This window comes from Prunus dulcis, chromosome 4 (assembly GCF_902201215.1).
Source record: "Prunus dulcis chromosome 4, ALMONDv2, whole genome shotgun sequence".
In the NCBI taxonomy this organism is placed as follows: domain Eukaryota; kingdom Viridiplantae; phylum Streptophyta; class Magnoliopsida; order Rosales; family Rosaceae; genus Prunus; species Prunus dulcis.
The window spans coordinates 650,087-676,570 of NC_047653.1; the positions used below are offsets into that span (position 1 = coordinate 650,087).

The 26,484-nt window shown below is 39.4% G+C and overlaps 6 protein-coding genes across 8 annotated transcripts; 4 read left to right on the plus strand and 2 right to left on the minus strand.

Annotated features, from left to right (window-relative positions):
* Positions 1-70: 70 nt before the first annotated feature.
* On the minus strand, positions 71-1,771 carry LOC117624545 (1-aminocyclopropane-1-carboxylate oxidase 1). Its single transcript, XM_034355852.1, has 3 exons — positions 1,565-1,771; positions 841-1,401; positions 71-727 (listed from the first exon to the last, which is right to left on the minus strand). Exons 1-3 carry the CDS (start codon positions 1,667-1,669, stop codon positions 437-439), a joined length of 957 nt encoding a protein of 318 aa, XP_034211743.1. The 5' UTR covers positions 1,670-1,771; the 3' UTR covers positions 71-436.
* A 4,665-nt stretch (positions 1,772-6,436) lies between these two features.
* Positions 6,437-7,972, minus strand: LOC117624550 (putative E3 ubiquitin-protein ligase XBAT35). 2 transcript variants are annotated; one of them, XM_034355857.1, is made up of 2 exons: positions 7,502-7,972; positions 6,437-7,376 (listed from the first exon to the last, which is right to left on the minus strand). In XM_034355857.1, the coding sequence occupies exon 2, from the start codon at positions 7,317-7,319 to the stop codon at positions 6,660-6,662; it is 660 nt and encodes a 219-aa protein (XP_034211748.1). In that variant the 5' UTR covers positions 7,320-7,376; positions 7,502-7,972; the 3' UTR covers positions 6,437-6,659. The 2 variants fall into 2 exon arrangements, with proteins under 2 accessions (XP_034211748.1, XP_034211749.1); XM_034355858.1 differs by having other exon boundaries at positions 6,437-7,389.
* A 2,198-nt stretch (positions 7,973-10,170) lies between these two features.
* Positions 10,171-11,831, plus strand: LOC117624548 (plastid-lipid-associated protein, chloroplastic-like). Its single transcript, XM_034355856.1, has 3 exons — positions 10,171-10,863; positions 10,960-11,155; positions 11,366-11,831. Exons 1-3 carry the CDS (start codon positions 10,397-10,399, stop codon positions 11,678-11,680), a joined length of 978 nt encoding a protein of 325 aa, XP_034211747.1. The 5' UTR covers positions 10,171-10,396; the 3' UTR covers positions 11,681-11,831.
* Positions 11,832-11,904: 73 nt separating this feature from the next.
* LOC117624546 (protein ACCELERATED CELL DEATH 6-like) lies at positions 11,905-16,768 on the plus strand. 2 transcript variants are annotated; one of them, XM_034355853.1, is made up of 9 exons: positions 11,905-13,106; positions 13,223-13,372; positions 13,480-13,587; positions 13,703-13,747; positions 13,870-14,426; positions 14,650-15,286; positions 15,871-15,922; positions 16,054-16,220; positions 16,706-16,768. In XM_034355853.1, exons 1-9 carry the CDS (start codon positions 12,464-12,466, stop codon positions 16,726-16,728), a joined length of 2,382 nt encoding a protein of 793 aa, XP_034211744.1. In that variant the 5' UTR covers positions 11,905-12,463; the 3' UTR covers positions 16,729-16,768. The 2 variants fall into 2 exon arrangements, with proteins under 2 accessions (XP_034211744.1, XP_034211745.1); XM_034355854.1 differs by lacking the exons at positions 15,871-15,922; positions 16,706-16,768 and having other exon boundaries at positions 16,054-16,185.
* LOC117624547 (protein ACCELERATED CELL DEATH 6-like) lies at positions 16,768-19,772 on the plus strand. The gene is made up of 6 exons (XM_034355855.1): positions 16,768-17,407; positions 17,554-17,703; positions 17,811-17,918; positions 18,034-18,078; positions 18,214-18,770; positions 18,981-19,772. The coding sequence occupies exons 1-6, from the start codon at positions 16,783-16,785 to the stop codon at positions 19,614-19,616; spliced, it is 2,121 nt and encodes a 706-aa protein (XP_034211746.1). The 5' UTR covers positions 16,768-16,782; the 3' UTR covers positions 19,617-19,772.
* A 925-nt stretch (positions 19,773-20,697) lies between these two features.
* Positions 20,698-23,850, plus strand: LOC117626133. Its single transcript, XM_034357785.1, has 6 exons — positions 20,698-21,376; positions 21,499-21,648; positions 21,756-21,878; positions 22,011-22,055; positions 22,234-22,796; positions 23,195-23,850. Exons 1-6 carry the CDS (start codon positions 20,758-20,760, stop codon positions 23,831-23,833), a joined length of 2,139 nt encoding a protein of 712 aa, XP_034213676.1. The 5' UTR covers positions 20,698-20,757; the 3' UTR covers positions 23,834-23,850.
* The last annotated feature ends 2,634 nt before the right edge of the window (positions 23,851-26,484 follow it).

The following is a 26,484-nucleotide window of genomic DNA, read 5'->3' on the forward strand; positions in this document are numbered from 1 at the left end:
TGAGAATCAGCTAATATATTTTTTGCATCTCCCAACAATTCCATTCTATATTCAATATAATGAGGATTAATTAACAATCAAACATGGATCCCTCAAAGTTTTTGGCATCTAATCATTTGTATTTGTATATTGTTTTCAATTACAGAAACAGTTACGCAGATTAGATATGGTTGGTCACTTTCTATAACAGTATACTTCATCCACATCATCAACACTAAACGCATTCACACCATGGGATGGGAACTACTACTCCCAACTCCCAAGCTAAGCTTATAACTATGAATTCCACCAGGCCAGGAGGAAATAAAACACAGAAAATTTAAAATAAAACCCAGACTTCTCCTCCCAACAGCTTTATTTAGAACACCAACTACTACTAGCACACAAAAGCACACAAACCCAATTTTAATTATTTTATTGTCATCCATCGGACAGCTCAGACAGTTGCAACAGGGTCCAAATTAACGGTGGATTCCATGGCCTTCATGGCTTCAAATCTTGGTTCCTTGGCTTGGAATTTGAGGCCAGAATAGAGCTTCATGTAATCATCAAACACAAATTTGGGGTAGGCTGAGATATTCTCAGTTTCTTTTTCCAGCAATGCTGGTGCTGGGCAGATAAAAGCATCATCACCTGGGTTGTAGAATGAGGCTATGGACATTCTGGTACCATACGGCTGCGCTATCACGCGGTGCATCACACTCTTGTATTTCCCATTAGTGATCACCTATATTAATAATTCAAATCACATTTTAATTAGTAAATTTGAGATTTAAAATAACCATTTTAATGGGAAGAAAAAAACAGTCAACATTTGAAACTGGGTTATGGTATTTGTACCTCAAGTTGATCACCTAAGTTGATGACAATGGAGTGGTGCATTGGAGGAACATCAATCCATTGACCATCCTTGAGGAGCTGAAGGCCGCTGACCTTGTCATCTTGGAAGAGTAGGATGATGCCACCTGCATCGGTGTGGGCCCGGAGGCCCTTGATCAGGTCTGGTTTGGGGCAAGGAGGGTAGTTGCTGACCTTTGTCCCGAAGTTTGGTCCCTTTGATCCATAGAAAGCCTTCTTCAGATAACCCTTCTCCAACCCAAGATTCTCACACAGCAAGTCCAGAAGTTGCTCAGCTAGTTTCTCTAATTCCACTGCAAATTCTTTCATGACCTTCCTGTAATCTTCATCAAGGTCAGGGATTTGGGATATGTTAGAGACAGGAAGGTGGCGCAAGAAGAAGGTGCTTTCCCAGTCCAAGTCATGGATTTCAGACTGGACAGCTTCAAGGCCTTTGCTTGCGACCATTTCCTTAAACCTTTGCTCCATGCACTTTTTGTAGTGCTCCTTTGTCAGCTTCTCCACAGTATCCATCAGCTCATGAGATATCCCATGGTTCACCAACTTCATTAATTAATTTGTACATTTAAAAAAAAGAGTTATTATTAGAAACACAGATGATCGTGATATAGAAAGAAAAAAACATCATTTGTAATTAACTGGCTGACTTCTCATCAAAGCTTTAAAAGAAATAAAAAGATCTCAAAGCAGCTAAAGGTTGGTTTACCTCAAAGAAACCCCAATTCTCACAAGCATCATTTATCTTCTCCATGGTAGCTTCTCTCTTTTCACCATTAATTTGGCTCAAGTCAACAACTGGGAAAGTCTCCATTTCTCTCCTTAGTTACTCTCTGTCACAATCTCTCTCTCTCTCACACGCAAACTTAATCCTCTCGATGTAAGTGAGTCTATGTGGCTAGCTCTATTTGGTGAGTGAGAGTACTTGTATATGGTGCAATTTATAGGCGCTAAGGGAGTGGCAGATCTGTGAATACCTAGGATTTCTTAGTTAATAATTTATAAGAAATTAGTATAATGGAATGTTGGCATGTAGAGAGAGAGAGAGAGAGAGAGAGAGAGACAAGTTTGAAACGAAATTGTTCACGTAAGAAAAGAATACCCTGACTGACCCTGAAGATTAAGAAGAAGAATTTATAAGTGTCCACGCATGGTATTGAAAACATGAATGAAAGTAACATAAATACATAAGAAAGTAAATTTAAATGATGAATGTAAATCTAGTTACATTTACAAATAGAAAATGTACTGAAAATGAAATGAAATAAAATAGAATAAAAAGGAACAGAACTCGTGGATTATGTAAGAAAGCACGTCCATGGCGGATGGACCCCTACCAACTTTTGTCTCGAAGCTTTGGCCATGATCTATGCTATATATTATGCCTTGTTGGTTGGTTGGATCATCTATCTATCTTTCCTCTTTTTTGTCTTTTACATGTTTTTTTTTGTTTTCTGTTTATTTATTTCTTCTAGTCTTAATTAGACCAACCAAACAAAACCATGCATGCACGCGCCTAATTAAGCTTTTCTATTTGAATAAAAAAAACCTAATTAATTTCTCAATTATCCCAATTAAACACTAATATAATTGTATTTGTATAGTAGATGAGGAGCCAAAACATAAAGCCTGAAAAAAGGGAAGTGTCCTGCGAGTGCATGAGTGATATGCATGGCCCCAATTCCTTTACTTGAAATGAATGTCTTGTTCATTTGCCATGTTTTGTTTCACTTTTTCTTAATAATGACAATTATCGTAAGCAGTAAAAACAAAAGTAAGGCATGCCACAAAAGGTAATATTTCATCATTCATGAACTATAGGGAAGGGAAGTTAATTAGCGCGTTAATTAATATAATTAACAAGCTTTATTAATGATTAACGACCAAGGTTTAATCAAAGATTTTAGAGGGCTCTTCTTATGTTTAATGTAAGATATTGATAAACTTAACAACTTAGGGTGGTTGAATTTGGATTAATTTTCCTTCTTCCATGTTAATTACCACCAAACAGCGGGCTTTCGATATTCAACCAAAGAGAAAGCTATGGGCTTTTTGATTTGTTGAGTTGACAAAACTTGGACCTGACCAACTTTCAAGCATCTTGACATCTGACCAAAGAAATCTCTACTCTCAACTTTCGGTCTTTCGGTCTTTCAGTCACATGCTGATGTCGCTTAGTCAAATTCTAAATCTGCCTATTCACTCTTTTGTTGGATTTAACCCCATCTAGTAAATCTGTCGCTGCCATTAACGACCAGGAAGTTGGAAGAAGAAAAAAAATAATTCTAAATTCCCAGTTTGAGTCATATGGCCCAACAAGTACAACTTCCTGACGATTAACTTTGATTATAAATTTGACTGATTCGTAGGTTAATAAGGAAAATGAAATCATCTTATTAGAAATCTGTTCTGAAAGTTTGGATCTAATCCGTTTTAGTCGCTTAATTCAAATATATACTTATGCTAAATTCACACACAAACTAGTCTACGTATAAAAATGTACCATGCTCAAAGAAGTTATTGGGCTAAGAATATCCCATGTACGCATTTTCGATAAGGGAGAGCAAACCAAAAGCATATAAAACTGGAACATGATCTATCATGTGTCCCTCTTACTCGATCGCTTTGTTGGTTTCTGGATCAAGTTCCAAATTCCATGTATTTTCTATTGGTGGGTTTTCGGTATTGTTTTATAATCTTCAAATAATGCAATTCCTTTTGCTGGTTAAATCTAGGATGTAGAGTCATGCATGCATCACTCGACAATTGAGAGTATGAATTCCACGTCGGGCATAATAATCTTAAACCCAAAGAGCACAAGCGCTTTCTTTTCTTTTCGATCTTTGTTACTTTCACTTAGCAAATACCAATAACCATGAACAGCTACTGCTGGTTCATTTTCATTACAAGAAATCATTGAGAAAAATGAATTGTTTTTCATGAGAGCTGAGTTGGTCGGAGAACCTCCGTACCAGACAATCACATTACATAATATTATTGACATATGATATGGGGTAAATAAAGAACAATTAATCTCTGTTTTCCAGGACTTATATATTATATCTATCTGCCAAAGCCTCCCCACTTTGGCTCTATGTGCATACTACTGCCCTAGCTACAACTTTTTTTTTCTTTTTTCTTTTTCTGAGCCAACAGCCATGGCTGCTGCCACACAGAGAGAGAGAGAGGTACTGGCCCAATAGCTTAGATTTCATCTTTGAAAAGTTATAAGAGATGACATTGGCAAGAAGAAGCACTATAGCTTTGAGAATAATTACTTGATTAGAACAATTGGATCGGATCGATTAGACGAATAGGATTCCTTACTTTCAGATGGAAAATGATTTTGGTGTTTTGCACTCAGCAAGTTGCTTAAATAAACAAGAATTGACATTTATTATGCGAACATCATATCCCTGGCAGTGGCTGGTTGTTCTAAACCTAAGATTAAACGAGATTACGTACCATGATCTCCCATCAACTCTTTAATTGATTACGTAATTGGTTGTGTAGATTCGAATATAATTTGTATTTAGTGTTGATTAGCCAGACTAGTAAACTATTTAAACCACTAATCCTGATCGAGACAAGGCCACTAAAAGTAGATTTATTCTTTCCATGAAATGAAAGGAGAGAAAAGCTGCGCAATTAGCCCGGCACTCAACAAATTCTCTCTCTCAGGTCAAGCATGGTGGTGGCAACATGTTATTATTTTGGATCCTGTGTATATTTGTTTATATGGACCCCATGTGTTGAATCAAATGTCAATCAACGGTCCAAAACTTATGATTGTTAGTCTTAGATCTCTGATGTGAGGTATCTATTCTATATATATATATCAATCAATCATATAAATATGAATGAATGATCTAAAGTGGACCCTCAGTGGGATGTTTTTCTTCCTTGATCGTGCAATTGACCAGTTTTGTAGTAGCTATATAGGTCTTTCTTTCGGTCATGTGATTGAGTTGAGATGAGAGCGATGAATTGGATAAGTCATAGAGGGGGGTCCATCAAGATCCAGCATGCATGAGTATGGGCGACTAGATTTCATGATATCAAAGCTTGTGAATTTGCTTTTGATATTTAATAGCCTCTACATCATCTACAACTTCACTTCTTGTAACATGTGACCTGTTTTGTGAGTCTGTCACTGGATTGAAGAATAAATTATATATTTGTAAGAATCTTTAGTGCAGTGGGAAACAGGAGCGTCCACGGATATATAACCAAGTGATGAAACCTTAAAATATGAAAGAAGCAGGCAATCTTTAACTCTATATGGGCAAGACTAGAAGGTAAATAGTCAATATTATTTATATTATAATAAGATGAAAAGACAAAAGAGAGACCATTGGAATCGAATAATTTAGTTAATTGACCAAAAGACAAATCGTGAATAAGTTCATGACTATTTGAGTCAAAAACCCTGTACATTTTAGCACGTATAGATGCTAAAGCGTCTCCATCATGCCAAAGCTGAAAAAGTTCACAGAGATCTTTGAGTTGATCAACGTCAATGAAGTGAAAGGGGGCAGTACATTTTTGTCACACTGCTAAATTGAAGAAGGAAAAATATACCACATAATTGGAACCAATTGAAGAAGAAGCTTTTTCTCAAAAGTGGAAGGAATTTTGATGCAAATTTTAATGGAATTGAGTCTTGGATTGGACCTGAAAGAAACTCTTCCTTGAAACACATATTCTGCACTTCTATAAAAAGAAAGACATGTGGAGTGGATGCACTGCCCGTAAAAATAAAACATGCATTTCAAACAATCACGTCAGAGAGATTCATATCCTGCACTTCAAATCAGATCAATACTTATTTATGCATGAAATGAATATGATGCTCTCACTTTCATCAATCCTATTCCTATATATGTATATTGCACACCCTCATTGATCATAATTAAGTTGTTTTTGATTTCCTAATGCATGATTAGCTCATGCTTATGCTTTTACACGATTCTCCCACTTTAAATCACTACACATGAAAGCTTTCTCATCTCTCCAACTAACACAAAAGCAAGCAGAATATGAGAATATTTAAGTCAATAAACAAGGAATTAATGCACGAACAAATTAACAATGACGATATAAAAAGGCATCTTGCTTTGATGATGAGTATGTACCAATAAAAAATAAAAAATCTGTAAGAGACTTGTATTTCAAATGATTAAGAGCATACCTGTGCACCAAAGGTCTTGTATTCGAATCCCCGTCACTCTAGTATCGCTTGTTTCAAAAAAAGAAAAAGAATCTTAGGTTTGCTAGTTCAGGACTAGGCCCAACTTCATTTTAATTTTGGGTCACCAACTTCATCAATAAGTAACATAGGCTGCTATCAAGTGAGTCCAATGCTGAAGAGTGCTGCGCATATATTTGTTAAAAGCCCACCAAATTAATTTGATGGTAGGTTTGATCCAACCCAACCTCAAAAGCGCTTTGATTTGGTCATGCATATGGTACGCATTAAAGATTTGATACCTACTATGAGGCCCAACCCAAGCACCAAATTCATTCATGGCATGCTGCATGGATATTCTAAAAACATTTGCAAAGAAACCAAACATTACTCTGAAAAAAACAATCACAAAATCGTTGCAGCTTCATTGTACTTTGCAGGTTGCGAAAAAGAAGAAGAAAATAGAGTAAAAACAATTACATTTGAACAATTCAATTGAATTTTTCTGCGATTGAGAACTCCGCCATCAAGACTTGAACAATCACACGAATCTCTAGGCATCTCCCAATCGAATCAATGTAGTTCCTCTTTTTGTATTGTTGATCATCAAACCATCTTAGAATATATCGAGGATCTCGAGGATCGAACGGTTGCAGAGGGGACAAGACCCTCGATTCAACCACACCTCCCTCGAACACACTCTGCAAAAGGTGTGCCCACATGGGATGAAAGCTGCACCTTTCTTCCTGCTCATGCACACGCAGCACACCGTATCATTGCCCATCCCTCCCTCTGCTTTGTCGCTCTCTGTCGTCGCACCTCCAAACGTATCACAGCCGTCCACTTCCGTTTCCTCCAGCAATCTCATCAACGACACTCTCGTCGGCGTGCCAGGTGCCGTTGCTACTGCACTTCCGTCACCCGCGGGCCCCACCACCGACCCTCCTCCGTCCGATTCTTGCGGTGCCCGAAACTGACGCTCGGCTGCTAAGGCGGCAGCCAAGTTCATGCCCGACCCGGTCGAAATCGGACCCACGCAATCCTGATCCCAATTGTTGACCGGTTGAGCCGGGCCCACCACACTTACAACTCGTTGTGGTGGTGGTAGTGGTAGATGATGGTTTTGTGGTTCTTGGTCGTCCTCATCGCCATCTCTTACGCTTATCGCCGCCGTTCGTCCAAAAACCCAGGCGGCCCCACAGCAGCCAAACCCATTCAATCTGAGCCGTTGCTTGAAGGTCCTCCTCCCGTCTCTCGCTCCATCCGTATCGTCCATTTGTTCCCTCAGAATTTCAAGAACAGTTCTTGCTTCCCTCTCTCGACGCAACGTTTCCTGCAATATCACACTGAGTTGACTCATTCTTCAACACCCACCAAACCCAACAGAAGAAAACAGAGAAACACAAAGATAGAGCAGAGAAAGAGAATTGTTGTAAGGAGGAGATGAAAAAGACGTACAGGTCTGGATTAAAGAGCGGGCTCTGTCCATGGAAAACCCGTGAGTATCTTCAAGAATGAGAAAAGTACTTAGCCCAGCACCAATCTCGCTGATCAGATAGGAGAAGCCGACAGTGACCAAACGTCATAAGCAAGAATCTGGGCCAATATCATTAACAAAAAGCAAGATCGGATGATTGGGTTTTGGAGGACGCTCTGGGTTTGTGAATTGTGAGCTGATGCCCAACTCTTTCGTTGAAAAAGAGGGATTTTGGAGTTGAAAAAAGGGAAAAGAGACAAAATAGAAGAAGAACGCAAACAAAAGGAGGTACTTTACAGGGTTTCTGTGTTTCTTGGCTTCTCTCTCTTGGGCTTGCAGCAACTCAAGAACTAGTTTTTTGTGTTGGGTGTATTGGTGGGAATTCAATTATAAAAAACAAAATTTATTTTGAATAGAGAAAATTGGTTGGTTTTGTATTTGATTTCAGGTAGCTTGGGCTGATGTTCTTTGTACGCTGGCTGGCTGGTCGCCGGCCAGAATAAAGTCAAAAGCCCTGGAAGCCGGCGCATCAATCGATGCTCTGCCAAGTGGCACTACCCTCCAATGCTTGAGTTTTGTTTGTTTATTTAATAAACGACAATTATATTTTATTTTCATGGATGTGCTTCGTATATAGATTGTTAATCTTGTATAAAAGCAATAGCAATTTCAAACTATAAGTTCAATGCCAGTGGTTCAATTGGTATGAAAATCCGTAGTGCTTTTTTTTTAAAGAGAGAAAATCCTTGGTGCTTAAAATGTTTTTTTAAAAAATACCATATTTATTCTTCCGTTACTTTTCTTTTGCCTAATGCATATCCTCTATTTATGGTCCTTGGATCATTCCTATATTCGGCTAATGCATTCCGCCAAAAAAAGAAAACAAATTCAATCACAATTTTCACAACCTCTAAATGCATATTAAAGATAGGAAAAGTAAAGTGCACGACTATTTTGGACACTACTAGCTCTTGCTTATCACCGAAATTTTTTTAACACTACGTCGATGTAGAAAAAGAATGAAGTTGTAATTTGGCTGACTCTTTTTATATTTTGTTTATACACGGAGCTTCATTTCAAGAAAAAAGGAATGCAAAAGTAAAGTGCTACATCTGAGATATAAGTTATGATAAGTTTCTTGATGCTCGCATAGATAATCACAAGGGCAAATTGAGGTCAACCCCGAACTCATTTATTTGTATGGTGCCTTATAAAATTGGAAGGCGACTTTATGCGAGGTTGGTGTGAGTTCATTCATTATTGGGTATGCGCCATGATGTAACTGGAAAAAGTTTGTCCCTCTACAAATAAAAGGGCATGGCATTGATTGCGCAAAAAAGAGAAAGAGGAATATATGCCGTTGAGAGCGAGTGAGTGAGAGAGCGAGCGACTTAGCAAACAAAGCATATCTGATTAGCGAATAGTGATGCTGGATCAATCTATCAACTGCTTTAAAAGGAAGAAAATCATTGAAAAGCCTAAAGCCTGACCTAATTATGTATTGTGATTAATAATTTAATAACGTGATCTCGCAACCTAGTGGGCCCGACTGACGCAACTCCGTTGGTTAGCACGAGTGGTCCCTCTCGAGGGTTATGATCTAATTTAATAATAATTTATACCCATTTTACAGGTTTCTTAATTCTAATGGGTTTATGGTCAATATTCGGCAGGCAAGCATATAATCGTAATATTCATGTTCATATAAGTCATCAATGATTGGCGAAGTCCTCAATATCGCGTAAACAATTCTACACAAAATTATTTTTATAGTTGCCATTGGTACCATTGGTACATACATGGAGTTCAAGCAATGACGACGTCTTTTGATATTAGACACAACCCTAACTCAAATCTGGACTGGACCTGCAAATTTCTTTTACATATTTCCTTCACAATTTCAGCCCACCCAAGCTTGAAGCTTCCTCCTTCAGCCTCTTCCCCAAGCCCCAAACCCCACTTGCAAGGCCCAACCCAACCCAAACCCCACTTGTAACTAACGAGTAATTTAAAAACGCTTGAGCTTTTGAGCAATAGTTGCAAATCTAAAACATGCACAACGGCACAATGTAAAAGAGGTCAGAAACACTTTCCATGAAAAGTTATGTAATGCGGGATAATTTTTTAGTATGGCAGTTTGTGATTGGTTGGGTCACTATAACAAAATAATGTTATTCATGTTTCTTACAAGTTTATGAATTGGAGGGTATAATAAGCAACAAGATATAGTTCAATAAAAAATAGTATTAACTTATAGATTGATGATATCATGTTTAAATCGCCATGATATTAGTGTGTATGAGAAAAACCTCGTATCCTAACAAACAAGAACAACAATTAATAAGCATGAAAATATTTGAGCCAACTCACTCACTCATTGATTTCGCACGTACTTGTAGATGAAAGTGACCAAACAGGATAATAGAGTCGGGAAGCCAATAAAATAGCCCTTTGCCAATAAAATAGCCCTTTGAGCCAACTCACTCACTCCTTCTCTCCGGCTCCACCTCTTCCCCTGTCGTCTCGTCATGTGATTTGTCTTTTCATTACACGCTATCGACGTGTCATAAAATTTATAGTTGTGGACAGCATCCGTGCCTACTTCTCCCACATGATTCAGAGACTGCGAGTCCTATTTTACCCTCACCACCAATGCACATAAGAACAAACTAATTAGGGACATAAGTGTCCTTTAAAACACCATTTGCCAGGCATGACAAGGCAACAGTACCAAAACTACCAGAAAGCCTCCAACTCCCTCCCAATTTCGAGCCCGTTCGCTGCTGCTTAAATTTGCTCAACCCAGAAAAGCCAGAACCACTTTCTTTACTCTCTCTGTCTCTCTCTCTGTAATTCAAGAAAGAACAAAGACGAAAATGGCCTTCGCTTCGCAGCTAAACCAATTCCCCTGCAAGACGCTATCGCTAAACCCAGCGCACCACCGTCTCGCCTCCAAGCCCTTCTCCCTCTTGTTCGCACCAAACTCTATCGTGCTCGCCGCCAAATTCAACAACCAATTGAAATTCTCCACCCATGAGTTCGTCGGGACCCGACCTGCTACCCGGCTCCGGGTGGTAGACGAGGACGAATGGGGCCCCGAGAAGGAGACCGAGTCGGCTGTGGCTGTGGCCGAGGATGACAAGCCGGCTGAGCCCGAGTCAGCCGAAACCAGTAGGCTGAAGAAGGCTCTGGTAGACTCGTTTTACGGAACTGATCGTGGACTGAGCGCCACCAGCGAGACCCGGGCCGAGATTGTGGAGCTTATTACTCAGTTGGAGGCCCAAAACCCCACCCCGGCTCCGACCGAGGCTTTGCCTCTGCTCAATGGCAAATGGATTCTAGCGTACGTAATTGGTCCCATCCATCCATCCTCTTTCACCTAAAACCCTAATTTGACTTTTAATTCGCAGACTGAGTGTTGAAGACAATTGTTTTGCAGGTACACTTCGTTTGCAGGTCTGTTTCCATTGTTGTCCAGAGGAACGCTTCCATTGGTGAAGGTGGAGGAGGTTTCGCAGACGATTGACTCTGAGAATTTCACCGTACAAAATTCTGTTCAGTTTGCTGGGCCATTAGCTACCACTTCTTTCAGCACTAACGCCACATTTGAAGTTCGAAGCCCAAAGCGCGTCCAGGTCTGGTCAATTCATTTCCCTTTTCTTTGCTTCCATTAGTGTTTGCATAAGTGTATGATTGGAGTTAGTTTCTACACAAGATAAATATGTCACTCTGGAAAGCTAACTCATTCAAAGTACAAATATGATTTAGGGTTCTTTGGCATATTGGAAACTGACTTTAAATGAGTTTTTTTTATTTATTGTTTCCCCGTTAATTTTTTGATTCAGATTAAGTTTGAAGAAGGCGTAATTGGGACTCCCCAGCTGACTGACTCGCTAGTGATACCAGAAAATGTTGAGTTTCTAGGACAAAAACTCGACCTCACAGTCTTCAAAAGTTTGCTCACCTCTGTTCAAGACACTGCTTCATCTGTTGTAAAGACCATATCCAGCCAACCCCCGTTTAAGTTTTCCATCTCAAACAGCAAAGCTGAATCATGGTTGCTAACCACATACCTTGATCCCGAGCTTCGGATTTCAAGGGGAGACAATGGCAGCGTGTTCGTGCTGATCAAGGAAGGCAGCTCCCTCTTGAGCCCCTGATCAAACTCACACACAATGTACTTGTTCAAGGATAGGGGGATGTAATTTTCTATAATGAATGATATGAATAATTTAATCACTGGATTGTACCTATAGTATACACACTCTTTGTTGACAGAACATATCTTGAGGAAAAATGTTGCGCATTAAACTTGAGTTGTCAAGGATAAACAAACATGGCTCCCCTGTTTCGGTGAAAAATTAAAGTTTGGTCTAAATTTATGCGTTTCTTGAGCAGAGGGATTGCACAGCCAGATACGGATAAAACAAGGGATTTGAATAATGTAACAATAGTAAGAAGGAACAACATCAACAGCCATGGCAACCCCATCTAAGTTGTAAACCCACAAGTTAATTGCAGCTTTCTTAATTTCATGGCAAAAAGGACGTCAAGGACATTAGCCCTTAGGAATCATGTGGTGCAGGCAGGATCAACAATCTTCAGCTAAGTCACCTCTTCTTTCTTCTCTCTCTCTCTCTCTCTCTCTCTCTCGCGGAAAGAGCATATTCAAATAGTAACTTTAGATATTCGTTTTATGCTTTATATTTTCCAACTTTGCTAATTTATGAAGCAAAGTATTGTATATCAAAGTCTACAATCTTAAACAAATGAACTAAGCAAAGGCAGATCCCTGTACTGTACGGATCCTGTATACAGCTAGTAACCTTCAATATTCGTTTATGCTTATATTTTTCAACTTGGTTAATTTAGTAAGCAAAGTATTTTATATCAAAGTTTAACACGAAGCAAAAACCACCACCACAGAGCAGGAGCAAGTAGACATGGAGGACTTAGAGATAGAGCACGCAGAGATGGCGTACTGGAGAACGGAAGAGGTTCTTCTTAAAGACGAGGGAGAGAGTGCAAGTAAAATTGAAGTACTGAAACTTCCTTACGATCTAGCCATGGAGAATGACTGGGAAGGCATGAAGAGATACTTCGTGGACAATCCGCAAAAACTGAATTCTCCAATGACAGTGGACGAAGACACTGCATTGCACATTGTAGCGTCCTGCTGCAGGAGAAAATCACAGGGCAAACAAGTCCTTGAATTCTTGATTAATTTACTGCCACCAAGCTATGATGAAAGATGCAAGGCCGTGAGGGTTCCAAATAAACTCGGCAACAACGTTCTTCACGAGGTGGCGATGTCCGGCAGTCTGGAGGCAGCAACTTTCTTAGTGAGCAACTTCAACAAACCTCCAGGAAAAACTAGTAACGAGGAGAATTCTACACTGCCTCTGCTAGATATTCGGAACGAGTTAGGAGAATCGCCATTGTACAGGGCTGCTGCTCTTGGTCACCCTGACCTGGTCCAGTTTTTTGCTGAAAAACTGGAGGAGAATCCGGAGAATCTTCTGAGGCACTTCCACCGAAATGATAGAATGTCCATTCTTCATATCGCAGTCATTGGCCAACAATTTAGTCTCTCTCTCTCTCTCTCTATATATATATATATATATATATATGTGCGTGTGTGTGTATAATGTATGCAGTGCACATTAATTTATACAACTATTCTTTTGGCATCCAATATGCAGGGACTGCTCTTTGGTTGCAGAGGAAGTACCCATTTCTTGCAACTAAGAGGGAAGGTAAAGGATTGACAAGCCTTCAATTGCTAGCCCAAATGCCGACTGCCTTCACACCACAATTTCAACAAAGCAGATGGAAGATGCTCATATATTATTGTATGGTGGTTAAGCCTTGCAGTTTAATTACAGCAGATCAGTTAACAGATGCTCAAGTTTTATGACATTGACATGCATATTAATTCTTGTTATACATGCTGCTGCAGGCCTTCCTGCTCGAGACCTGGAGGTCACAACAAATCCCAAGGATGATGTGGAGAGCAGCTTGGGCAGCAACCAACACCCCCAAGCCATCTCTTGGAAGAAGCCTGAAGGTAATCAAAATAATTTGTGATCTATTTAATTGTTAACCAGATTTTTTGAACTAATATTTATATACAAGTTTAATATAGCTAGGATCCTGATGAAGTTGCATGCATAACATTGCAGGTATTCTGAAGATGTACACTTCCCTGTGGGACTTCCTCGCTAAAGGTTGCTTAGTTTCTGGCTTTTCTATACTTTATGATGCATGCTTGCTTGCTTATTTCATTTCACTTTCATTTGATTCTCTTATACAATAACTAATCGTGTATAAGCTTGGCCATGATGGATAGAAATGGACATAATCGAAAAGATCTGGAAGGATAAGAGAATTAAACATGCTCTTAAAAACCTCATCCCTTTGCTCGTCGAGAAAGACAATTCATGGCAGAATTCTAAAGAAGCAAAGGGCAAGACGATATCTCTGGGGTCAGTGGAAAATCTTTGTAAGGGTGATAATGATGGAGGAGATCAACAAGGAGAGGATTCTGCAGAACCAACCAATTCTAAGAAGCGTGGCATGTATAAGTATAACCCATTGCTTATAGCAACTATCACTGGAATTGTGCCTATTGTTGCAGAGATACTTAGGCAGCATCCTCAGGCAGCTGAGCACGTTAGCCATAGTGAACAGAACATTTTGCATCTGGCCATTAAGCATCGTCAAAGAGAGATCCTTGAGCTTCTAAAAAGGAAGCCAACAACCATCTCAAGGTTGAATGAGATGATTGACAGTGACGGCAATACCATATTGCACCAAGCTGCAGATAGGAGCTACTACTCTGTAGCAATTTCTCAGAATTTAATTGGTCCAGCCATGCAATTGCAAACAGAGTTGCGTTGGATGATGGTGAGATCCCTTTTATATTCACATTTACTTAATTATACATTTCTTCTCTGAACAAGAAGTAAAGACTGACAATAGATAACATGTCAATAGCAAAACGTTCATACTAAGCTAACCAATTGGCCATTGCGAGGTTTCTTAACTTTCCAATGCGGAACATTCTTCACACTCTCACAACTTACTAGTCCGTCGGTCAACTTGATAGCTGTGTGTGTTCTTTGTCCAGGGTGTGAAAAACATAGTACCACCTCATTACATCATGCACCACAACAACAAGGATCAGACAGCGGAGGAGCTGTTCAATGATGAGCATAATGAGCTTCTGAAGTCAGCACAAGAATGGATAAAAGACACAGCTGAGTCGTGCTCAACTGTGGCAGTGTTGGTGTGCACTGTGGTCTTTGCAGCCGCCTACACCATGCCTGGGGGTAACGAACCAAATGGCCTTCCTGTTTTCCATGATTCTCCTCTCTTCTGGCTCTTCACCTGCATGGATGTCGTGGCCATCGCTTGCTCATTGTCCTCGGTAGCCTTTTTCCTCTCTATCCTGTCCTCTCCCCTTGAGTATCCGTTTTTCTGTCACGTTCTTCCCCGCAAGCTCATGATCGGGTTCACCTTGCTCTTCTTGTCAATGGCAACCACCATGCTTGCCTTTGCTGCAACCATTTTGCTTGTGATTCGTATCGAGAAGAAATGGACTAAGTCAATGCTTTACTCTATTGCCTTTTTTCCTGTCCCTCTATTTGGCTTGCTGCAATTTCCTATGTACCAGTCTTTCAAAGAAATATATCATAAAATTACCAAGATTTTCCGCCCCTTCTTCGTTCCCTTTCTCGGCTTTTGCAAGAGGAGATCAATATGTGGTAAGAGCAAGGCGAACTGAATCATAAAACTAGAGTGAAGCAGTACTATATGATGATTTGTACAATTTTAGTGCGTCTTCAATCTTCATTCGCAATTAATATGGACAATAAGAAGAATATTGAAGGGCCTTGTCATTAATTGTATGCTAATAAAGATTCAGTATCATGCTTTTGTTTGATTTGCAATTATGATATGGTTTTATTATATACAAATTTGTATCTGCCCTGGTTAAGGTGTCTAATGTCTATTTTGCATATAACACTTGCTTCTGTGTCTTTAAATTTGGTGCTTTTTCCTGCTTGGGAAAAGATTAAACGCTGTTAAATGTTATTAACCACTTGCGTCAACCATAAACACATATTACCATGAAAATCGGCACATGAATGAAGTTACATAAGGACAACTACAATGGCAAAGTTTTCAGTATCATCCCATAATCCTCCTTTCATTTGTATGCTCAAATAATTGGCACTGTTTCATCAATTAATGAAACACCTCCGTATATATATACCATTTTCATACACTGGCATGGAATGTTTTCAATTGGAGAAAACTTGAGTTCTCACTTGGGCCAGGTTCTCAGGGACAAATAAATATACACCCCATTTGAAGTTCGAAACCCCAAGCGCGTCCAGGTTTGGTCAATTCATTCCCTTTTCTTTGCTTCCATTAGTGTTTGCATAAATAAGATTTTAGGTTTGATTCTTCCTCTGCTAATATGGCTTGTAAAAATAAATAAAAATATAAGTCCGGTTACTTTGTGCAGAAACCAAATCAAGGGAGACAACCCCTGTTTAAGTTTTTCCATCTCAAACAGCAAAGCTGAGTCATGGTTGCTAACCAGATACCTTGATCCTGAGCTTCGGATTTCAAGGGAGACAACGGCAGTGTGTTCGTGCTCATCAAGGCTCCCTGATCAAACTCACACACACAGTAAGTTTTTATTTTGTGTTATGTACTTGTTCAGGGATAGGGGGATGCAATTTTCTATAATGAATTATATGAATACTTCAATCACTGGATTGTACGTATAGTATACATTCTTTGGCGACAGAACATTTCTTAACTTAAATCATGTGATGCACGCAGAATCAACAATCTTAAGCTAATTAGCTAAGCAAAGGCAGATACTTGTACGGATCAAGCATAGTGATAGTAACCTTTGTTTTTTTCTCATTTTTTTTTAACTTTCGGAAAGAGCATATACAAATAGTAACTTTAGATATTCGTTTTATGCTTATATTTTCCAACTTTGCTAATTTATCAAGCAAAGTATTGTATCAAAAAAAGGCAGATCCCTGTACTGTACGGAGTATACAGCTAGTAACCTTCAATATTCGTTAATGCTTTGTATTTTTCAACTTAGTTAATTTATCAAGCAAAGTATTATATATCAAATTTTAACAGTAGCACATAAGAATTTCGTGTACATGAAGGATAGGCTAGGTATAAAACGAAGCAAAAACTACCACACACACAGCAGGAGCAAGTAGAGATGGACAGCAAAGAGATAGCATACTGGAAAACGGAAGATGTTCTTAAAGAAGAAGTAGAGAGTGCAAGTGAAATTGAAGTACTGAAACTTCCTTATGATCTAGCCATGGTGAATGACTGGGAAGGCATGAAGAGATACTACGCGGACAATCGGCAAAAACTGAATTGTCCAATAACAGTGGACGAAGACACTGCATTGCACATTGTAGCTTCCTGCTGCAGCAAATCACAGGGCAAACAAGTCCTTGAGTTCTTGATTAATTTACTGCCACAAAGCTATGATGAAAGATGCAAGGCCGTGAGGGTTCCAAATAAACTCGGCAACAACGTTCTTCACGAGGTGGCGATGTCCGGCAATCTGGAGGCAGCAACTTTCTTAGTGAGCAACTTCAACAAACCTGCAGGAAAAATTAGTAATGAGGAGAATTCTACACTGCCTCTGCTAGATATTCGGAACGAGTTAGGAGAATCGCCATTGTACAGGGCTGCTGCTCTTGGTCACCCTTACCTGGTCCAGTTTTTTGCTGACAAACTGGAGGAGGAGAATCCGGAGAATCTTCAGAGGCACTTCCACCGAAATGATAGAATGTCCATTCTTCATATCGCAGTCATTGGCCAACAATTTAGTCTCTCTCTCTCTCTCTCTCTCTCTCTCTCTCTCTCTCTATATATATATATATATATATGTATATGTGTGTGTGTGTGTGTGTGTGTGTAATGTATGCAGTGCACATTAATTTATACAGCTATTCTTTTGGCATCCAATATGCAGGGACTGCTCTTTGGTTGCAGAGGAAGTACCCATTTCTTGCAACTAAGAGGGAAGGTAAAGGATTGACAAGCCTTCAATTGCTAGCCCAAATGCCGACTGCCTTCACACCACAATTTCAACAAAGCAGATGGAAGATGCTCATATATTATTGTATGGTGGTTAAGCCTTGCAGTTTAATTACAGCAGATCAGTTAACAGATGCTCAAGTTTTATGACATTGACATGCATATTAATTCTTGTTATACATGCTGCTGCAGGCCTTCCTGCTCGAGACCTGGAGGTCACAACAAATCCCAAGGATGATGTGGAGAGCAGCTTGGGCAGCAACCAAGACCCCCAAGCCATCTCTTGGAAGAAGCCTGAAGGTAATCAAAATAATTTGTGATCTATTTAATTGTTAATCAGATTTTTTGAACTAATATTTATATACAAGTTTAATATAGCTAGGATCCTGATGAAGTTGCATGCATAACATTGCAGGTATTCTGAAGGTGTACACTACCCTGTGGGACTTCCTTGCTAAAGGTTGCTTAGTTTCTGGCTTTTCTATACTTTATGATGCATGCATGCTTGCTTAATTATAGCTCTTAATTCATATCTCTTTCATTTGATTCTCTTATACAATAACTAATCGTGTATAAGCTTGGCCATGATGGATAGAAATGGACATAATCGAAAAGATCTGGAAGGATAAGAGAATTAAACATGCTCTTAAAAACCTCATCCCTTTGCTCGTTGAGAAAGACAATTCATGGCAGAATTCTAAAGAAGCAAAGGGCAAGACGATATCTCTGGGGTCAGTGGAAAATCTTTGTAAGGGTGATAATGATGGAGGAGATCAACAAGGAAAGGATTCTACAGAACCAACCAATTCTAAGAAGCAGAGCATTTATAAGTATAACCCATTGCTTATAGCAACTATCACTGGAATTGTGCCTATTGTTGCAGAGATACTTAGGCAGCATCCTCAGGCAGCTGAGCACGTTAGCCATAGTGAACAGAACATTTTGCATCTGGCCATTAAGCACCGTCAAAGAGAGATCCTTGAGCTTCTAAAAAGGAAGCCAATAACCATCTCAAGGTTGAATGAGATGATTGACAGTGATGGCAACACCATATTGCACCAAGCTGCAGATAGGAGCTACTACTCTGTAGCAATTTCTGAGAAATTAATTGGCCCAGCCATGCAATTGCAAGCAGAGTTGCGTTGGATGATGGTGAGTTCCCTATTATATTCACATTTACTTTATTATACATTTCTTCTCTGAACGAGGAGGACAGACTGACTATAGATAAAACAAAATGTTCATGCTAACCAATTGGCCATTGTGAGATTTCTTAACTTTCCAATGCAGAACATTCTTCACATACTCACAACTTGCTAGTCCGTCGGTCAACTTGATAAATGTGTGTGTTCTTTTGTCCAGGGTGTGAAGAACATATTACCACCTCATTACATCATGCACCACAACAACAAGGATCAGACAGCGGAGGAGCTGTTCAATGATGAGCATAATGAGCTTCTGAAGTCGGCACAAGAATGGATAAAAGACACAGCACAGTCGTGCTCAACTGTGGCTGTGCTGGTGGCCACCGTTGTCTTTGCAGCCGCCTATGCCATGCCTGGGGGTAACGAACCAAATGGCCTTCCTGTTTTCCATGATTCTCCTCTCTTCTGGCTCTTCACCTGCATGGACGTCGTGGCCATCGCCTGCTCATTGTCTTCGGTAGCCTTTTTCCTCTCCATCCTCTCCTCTCCCCTTGAGTACCCATTTTTCTGTCACGGTCTTCCCCGCAAGCTCATGATCGGGTTCACCTTGCTCTTCTTGTCCATGGCAACCACCATGCTCGCCTTTGCTGCTACTATTTTGCTTGTGATTCGTATCGAGAAGAAATGGACTAAGTCTCTGCTTTACTGTATTGCCTTTTTTCCGGTCCCTCTATTTGGCTTGCTGCAATTTCCTATGTATCAGAAAGTAACCAAGATTTTCCTCCCCTTCTTCATTCCCTTTCTCGGCTTTTCGAAGAGGAGATCAATATGTGGTAAGAGCAAGGCGAACTGAATTACAAAGCTAGCATGAAACAGTTTATGATTTGTACAATTTTAATGTGTCTTCAATCTTCATTCCCAATTAATATGGAAAATAAGAAGAATATTGAAGAGGCTTGTCATCATTAATTGTATGCTAATAAAGATTCAGTATCATGCTTCTGTTTGATTTGTTTCGTGATTTGTATATGTGGTTAAGGTGTCTAATGTTTATTTTGCTTATAAGACTTGCTTCTGTGCCTTAGAATTTGGTGTTTTTTCCTGTTTGGGAAGAGGAGAATTGATTTGCAAAATTAAATGATATATAAATCGCTTGAGCTACCATAAACACAAGTTAGCATGAAAAGCGTCTTATGAATTAAGGTCAACAACAACAATGATAAATTCTTGAGTTCTCACTTGGGCCAGGTTCTCAAGGACAAATTAACATGCCTCCATGCTCTGTTTCACTGAAAATAAAAGTTTGGTCTAAATTTATGCTCTGTTTCTTGAGCAGAGGGATTGCATTCGCATAGCGTGAGATGGATCATGAACAAGGGGATAGCTAAGATTTAGTTGATAAATTTGAACACTGTAACAACAATTCTAAAGAACAACCTCAACAGCCACGGCAACAGTGGATTTAAGTTGTAATAGGATTACACCCTCTGAGAATTGATTCCACACCATTAATAATAGCAAGAACAACTTCCTTTTGTCTGATGATTGAGTCCTTTCTCACTTTTCTCTCATCACTTGCCTTGTGTGAATGCAATTCTATTATTTATATCTGTCAAACTTTAATCACCTAACGGTATCTGATCCTCTATTATTTTTATCTGTCAAAGTTTACAGACAATAATATTCCTACACTTTAATCCAGGAATTTCTCCTCCTCCTATGAAATGAAAGCCAGGAATTAGTAACAACGGCTGTGTCCACGCACATCGCACGAAACAGATGCTTACAAAATGAAAATATCTGCTCTACTCTTCGAATGAAACAGAGGATATATTCCGATTGTTGGAGAGTTCCCTTTTGTTTCCTGCTATATATTAAGTCGCACAATAGGAAGCTAGATAGCATACACATTGTTAATTTCTCGTACAAATAGGAGCAGCTAGCCTACCAATAAAACAATTGAAAAACCACCACACAGCAGCACGGACAAAAAGATGGACTACTGGAAAGAAGAAGAGGTCCTTAAAGACGAGGAAGAGAATATTGCTAGTCAAATTGAAGGACTGAGCGATCCTTATGGTAAGGCCATGGAGAATGACTGGAAAGGCATGAAGCAATATTACAAGAAGTATCCAGAAAATTTGATTTGTCCCGTGACGGTGGACAAAGACACTGCATTGCACATTGCAGCTTCCTGCTGCAGCGAAAAACTGGGCGAACAAGTCCTTGAATTCTTGATTAGCTTACTGCCAAGCTATGATAAAAAATGCGATGCCTTAAGGATTCAGAATAGCCACGGCAACAACGTTCTCCATGAGGTGGCTGTGTCCGGCAATCTGGAGGCAGCTAAGTTCTTAGTGAACAACTTCAATAAACCGGCGCCTGTAGAAGAAATCACTACAACTCGTACACTGCCTCTGCTAGAACTTCGGAACAATTTAGGAGAATCGCCAGTGTACAGGGCTGCTGCTCTTGGTCACCCTGACCTGGTCAAGTTTTTTGCTCACAAACTGGAGGAGGAGTATCCGGAGAATCCGGAGAATCTTCGGAGGCACTTCCGCCGAAATGATAAAAAGTCCATTCTTCATATCGCAGTCATTGCCCAACAATTTGGTCTCTCTCTCTCTCTCTCTCTCTCTCTCTCTCTCTCTCTCTCAATTAAATCAATTAATTAATATTCAACTTACTACACATGCACGTTAATAGATACTGCTCTTTTGGCTTCCAATATGCAGAGACTGCTCTTTGGTTGCAGAGGAAGTACCCATTTCTTGCAACTAAAAGGGAAGAAAAGGGATTGACAAGCCTTCAATTGCTATCCCAAATGCCATCTGCCTTCGAACCAGAATTTCAACAAAGCAAATGGAAGATGCTCATTTATCATTGTATGATTGCTAAGCCTTGCATTAATTAATTAATTACAGTATACAAGTTAACAGATGCTCAAGTTCTATGACATGCATATATCTATTAATTCTTGTTATACATGCAGGCCTTCCTGTTGGAGATCTGGTCACACCAAGTCACAAGGATAATGATGTCGTCAAGGATGATGTGGAGAGATGCTTGGGTAGCGACCAGCCTCCCCAATCCATCTGTCAGAAGAAGCTTGCAGGTAATCAAAATAATTTGCAATCAAATTAATTGTTAACCAGAATTTTTGAACTACTATACATATATATATATATATATGTACAAGTTTAATGTACGCTAGGATCCTGATGAAGTTGCATGCATAAAATTGCAGTTATTCTGGAGGTGTACACTTTCATGTGGAACTTCCTTGCTAACGGTTTGTTTAGTTTCTGGCCTAATTTATACTTGATGGTGCATATATATATATGTTTGCCAAGATATGTACGCATGCTTGCTTAGTTATACCCCTTCAATAATTAATTTCTCTTTCATTTGATTCTCTTATACATTAACTTATCGTGTATAATCTTGACGGTGATCATCGTGATGGATAGAAATTGGCATGATAAAAAAGATCTGGAAGGACAAGAAAAATAAAAATTCTCTAAAGGAACTTGTCAGTTTGTTCGTCAAGGAAGACCATTCATGGCAGAAGAAGTCTATTAAAGTAGACGACAAGACCGTTGATCTGGGGGAAATAGAGAAAATAGAGGAAAATGTTAGTAATAATGATGGAGATGAAAAAGGAAATGGTTCTGCGGTATCCAACAAATCCAAGAAGTATGTTTATAACTATACCCCATTGCTCATAGCAACTATCACTGGAATTGCGCCTATTGTTAAAGAGATACTTAAGCAGCATCCTCAGGCAGCTGAGCACGTTAGCGACCATAAGGAACAGAACATTTTGCATCTGGCCATTAAGCACCGTCGAAGAGAGATCTTTAAATTTATCAAAAGCAAGCCAAACATAAAGTATAGGTTGACTGCGAGGATTGACCATAAAGGCAACAGCATATTGCACCAAGCTGCAGATAGGAGTTACTACTCTGTAGCCACGTCTCAAAAATTAATTGGTCCAGCCATGCAATTGCAAGAAGAGTTGCGTTGGATGTTGGTGAGTTCCCTTTTATATTCGTAAGTACTTAATTATACATTTCTCCTCTGAGGTTAAAGATGTTAGAGTTTGTATAGGAAAAATACACTTGCATTTAGTCCTACATTGAAAGGGAGTTGTTTCCTTCCATGATTTATAAACATCAACACTTTAGAAATACTAGATAGAATATGGACCTAATGGGTCCAAAGTTGGACCTCATCATGGTATTTGTAATTTATTCTACTTCATGCACTGAGAGTAACAAAACGTATGTCTTTAAAAAACAAACTTCATGCACTGAGATTTCCTGCCAATATATACGGGCCGGTCTTAGACTTATGTATGTTCTCAGACAAATGCTTATGTTACTAGCTAGTCCGTCTGTCAACTTGATAAATGTGTGTTCTTGTTTCCAGCGTGTGAAAAAGATAGTGCCGCGGCATTACATCATGCACCACAACAAGGAGGGTCAGACAGCGGAGGAGCTGTTCAATGATCAGCATAATAAGCTTCTGGAGTTGGCACAACAATGGATAAAAGAAACAGCTGCGTCATGCTCAACCGTGGCAGTGCTGGTGGCCACCGTGGTCTTTGCAGCCGCCTACACCGTTCCTGGGGGTACCGAACCAAATGGCCTTCCTGTTTACCGTGATTCTCCTCTCTTCTGGCTCTTCACCTGCATGGACGTCTTGGCCATCGCCTGCTCATTGTCTTCAGTAGCCTTTTTCCTCTCTATCCTCTCCTCTCCCCTTGAGTACCCGTTTTTCTGTCACGCTCTTCCCCGCAAGCTCATGATCGGGTTCACCTTGCTCTTCGTTTCAATGGCAGCCACCATGCTCGCCTTCGGTGCTACCATTTTGCTTGTGATTCGCATCGAGAAGAGATCGACTAAGTCTCTGCTTTACTCTATTGCCTTTTTTCCAGTCCCTCTATTTGGCTTGTTGCAATTTCCTATGTTCCAGTCTTTCAAAAATATGTATCGGAAAATTACCAAGATTTTCAGCCTCCTTCTCGAATTTTCGAAGGGGGTGTGCGGTAAGGACAAGGCGAACTGAATCACAAAGCTAGCATGAAGCAGTATATGATTTGTACAATTTTAATGTGTCTTCAATCTTCATTCCCAATTAGTATGGACAATAAGAAGAATATTGAAGAGGCTTGTCATTAATGGTATGCTAATAAAGATTCAGTATCATGCTTCTGTTTGATTTGCTTTGTGATTTGGGTTTATATATACACATTTGTATCTGCTGGTTAAGGTGTCTAATGTTTATTTAGCATATAAGACTTGTTTCTGTGCCTTTAATTTCTTCGGAACAGAAGAACCGAAGACCTTTTGTGCTATTAAATGTTATTAACCACTTGAGCAAACTATCATAAACAAACAAAATTATTTCATGAACCTCATTTCATTTGTATGCTTAACATAATTAAAGAACACCAAAAAAAATATTTTTAAAATTGAAGGCTGCAACTGCAACACAGAACACTGCATGTCTCTGTTGAAGATGGACCAGCTTCTTTCTCTATTGCTGCCTGGAATTGGAGGCCTTCGCTCTTGGACGTGAATTAAGTTGGAGCTTTTTGAAGGAAAATTTGTGCAACATTAATCATTTATCCACAATTGGCAAGTGGGCCAGGTTCCCAAGGACAAACATGTCTAAAAATTTATGCATGCATTTCTTGGGCATAGCGTGAGATGGATGAAAGGGGATAGCAGTAGTTATGTTGTTACTGCCAAATTTTAATACTGTAACAATTGTAAGAACACCTCAACAACCATTTGGAAATAGTATTAATAAATATCAACTTATATTATAATAATATGAGTAAACGAACAGAGTTTAATTTCTCCCATTCATAACACGTGTACAAGATATACTATATAGTGTTGTATTAGTAATTGGCAGAAATTAATGTGCCAATCATCCAATTAAAAATATCCGTATGTGTACGAATCTATTGGAGTATAGATTTGTAAATACGGGATCATTCCCACAAGGAATTGGAGGCACATATACAAAGGTCTAGTTTGAGTACGTAAACAACATTTATTTAACACAACACAAAGGTAAAATACAAATCGGATACTAGAAATGAGTGAAGAAAAGTAAACGAAATGAAACAAAACAAAAACCAAAGATAAACACAATCAGCATTTTGCATCACTCATGTATCACCACTGTATCACTTCTTTATCACCAGTATATCATTCAAGTGACCTAATTCAAATGCTTAAATGTAACCAAACTCTAATTTTAACAAGATTAATAAATGCGATTATCCAAGTGTAGAATAGACATGTGCAAGTGAGAGGTCTGCATTGACAGGACCCGACCCATTTTTCCACTTTGGAATTCGAGCCAAGTCCTGCGCGTGTCCGACACCTGGCGAATGTCGGGCACAAATGACCTTTTTACCCTTCTTGTTTCAATTCTTTTTAAATTTTCCCTTAGACTTCTGCCGAAAATTCGGCAGAGTCTCCCCTGTATTTTGACCAAACCCAAATTTTTCCACCTGTTAAACAATCAAATAATTTCACACAAACTGCCAGAATATCTCAAGTAACCGATCTCAACTCTAGTTTTTCAGTTTCAACTAGATATCAGAGCATTTTCTAAAGTTTTCAGGGTTTCAAGGATTTTCTACAACACTCTACCTGACTTTGAGGCGCGAAGGCTATGAATGGCCCGGTGGTGGATCATGCGCACTTCTACGGCCTGGGGCGAAAAACAGGTTGAAAATGTGAGTGGACAAAATAATGTTCTTGAAAAACAATTTTATAAACATAATAACCCCCAGTTAAAAATAAGTAAGAATCTAAATCGAGGGTTTATCTACATTTCAATACAAGGTATTCATATAAGCGTGTAAAAAACCTGCTGATGAATGTGCTCGTATAAGTGAACAAATATGTAAAGATATAAATGTGCGAATATCAAGATACTGATATAAAATAACTGAAAGTCATAATTGAATAAAAGAAAACTCAAAATCCTTTGAAAATACCACATATTTGTACCCCTGTCATATCCGTCAATTCCCCTGGCAGGTCTCGGGCGCCACGCAGTCTACCCGAGCCGCAAACTGGCGAAATCAGGGGACTATGATTAGCCTGATCTGTCGGCAGATTCCTCGATGACACCAAGTCAGCTCGAGTCGCTCTGGCAGGATGCAGGGGACCGTAGTCAGCCTGATCCGCAATCCTGGCAGGTCTCGGGGACACAGAGTAGCCGAGCCGCAATCCTGGCAGGTCTCGGGACACCAAGTCTGCCGAGCCGCAAATCCTGGCACTCACGGTCCGAGCGTCCCCGTAACTCGTGAGGCAAAGTCAAGTGCACTGACGTAAACTGAAATCGGACTGGATGTCCGTAGACATCGGTCCAACTCTGGGTAATCACCAAATAAAGGGTGGGTACATGGTGGTTCTAAAATAAACTAATTTTTTCTAGAAAAATCTAATAACTCACTGCCCTTTTTGTGAAACTGAAATTTAACTGCTATCTCCTCTGATAGAGTTCTCAAACTCCGCTTTTTATATTACTGGAGCTTCAGTAACTAGACAACACATAAATCAAGATATTGTACTGCTCAAATCACGTTCGAAATAAATAGTTCATAAAACTTTTTCAAGATTCAAATAATGAAATTAACTCATATAAACTGACTTATAAAAACTTATTTGTAGAAAACCATTATAAAATCA

What these genes read in the sequence shown, in the direction of transcription:
- LOC117624545 (XM_034355852.1), bottom strand. Translation starts at nt 1,669, where the DNA reads ATGGAGACTTTCCCAGTTGTTGACTTGAGCCAAATTAATGGTGAAAAG. An exon ending in AGAATTGGGGTTTCTTTGAG is followed by an intron (nt 1,402 to 1,564) that starts GTAAACCAACCT and finishes TAATTAATGAAG; the next exon opens with TTGGTGAACCATGGGATATC. An exon ending in ACTTAGGTGATCAACTTGAG is followed by an intron (nt 728 to 840) that starts GTACAAATACCA and finishes TTATTAATATAG; the next exon opens with GTGATCACTAATGGGAAATA.
- LOC117624550 (XM_034355857.1), bottom strand. Translation starts at nt 7,319, where the DNA reads ATGGACGATACGGATGGAGCGAGAGACGGGAGGAGGACCTTCAAGCAA.
- LOC117624548 (XM_034355856.1), top strand. Translation starts at nt 10,397, where the DNA reads ATGGCCTTCGCTTCGCAGCTAAACCAATTCCCCTGCAAGACGCTATCG. An exon ending in AATGGCAAATGGATTCTAGC is followed by an intron (nt 10,864 to 10,959) that starts GTACGTAATTGG and finishes ATTGTTTTGCAG; the next exon opens with GTACACTTCGTTTGCAGGTC. An exon ending in GAAGCCCAAAGCGCGTCCAG is followed by an intron (nt 11,156 to 11,365) that starts GTCTGGTCAATT and finishes TTTTTGATTCAG; the next exon opens with ATTAAGTTTGAAGAAGGCGT.
- LOC117624546 (XM_034355853.1), top strand. Translation starts at nt 12,464, where the DNA reads ATGGAGGACTTAGAGATAGAGCACGCAGAGATGGCGTACTGGAGAACG. An exon ending in AGTCATTGGCCAACAATTTA is followed by an intron (nt 13,107 to 13,222) that starts GTCTCTCTCTCT and finishes TCCAATATGCAG; the next exon opens with GGACTGCTCTTTGGTTGCAG. An exon ending in CAAGAGGAGATCAATATGTG is followed by an intron (nt 15,287 to 15,870) that starts GTAAGAGCAAGG and finishes CCAGGTTCTCAG; the next exon opens with GGACAAATAAATATACACCC.
- LOC117624547 (XM_034355855.1), top strand. Translation starts at nt 16,783, where the DNA reads ATGGACAGCAAAGAGATAGCATACTGGAAAACGGAAGATGTTCTTAAA. An exon ending in GAAGATGCTCATATATTATT is followed by an intron (nt 17,704 to 17,810) that starts GTATGGTGGTTA and finishes ATGCTGCTGCAG; the next exon opens with GCCTTCCTGCTCGAGACCTG. An exon ending in CTCTTGGAAGAAGCCTGAAG is followed by an intron (nt 17,919 to 18,033) that starts GTAATCAAAATA and finishes ATAACATTGCAG; the next exon opens with GTATTCTGAAGGTGTACACT.
- LOC117626133 (XM_034357785.1), top strand. Translation starts at nt 20,758, where the DNA reads ATGGACTACTGGAAAGAAGAAGAGGTCCTTAAAGACGAGGAAGAGAAT. An exon ending in GTGGAACTTCCTTGCTAACG is followed by an intron (nt 22,056 to 22,233) that starts GTTTGTTTAGTT and finishes CGTGATGGATAG; the next exon opens with AAATTGGCATGATAAAAAAG. An exon ending in AAGAGTTGCGTTGGATGTTG is followed by an intron (nt 22,797 to 23,194) that starts GTGAGTTCCCTT and finishes TCTTGTTTCCAG; the next exon opens with CGTGTGAAAAAGATAGTGCC.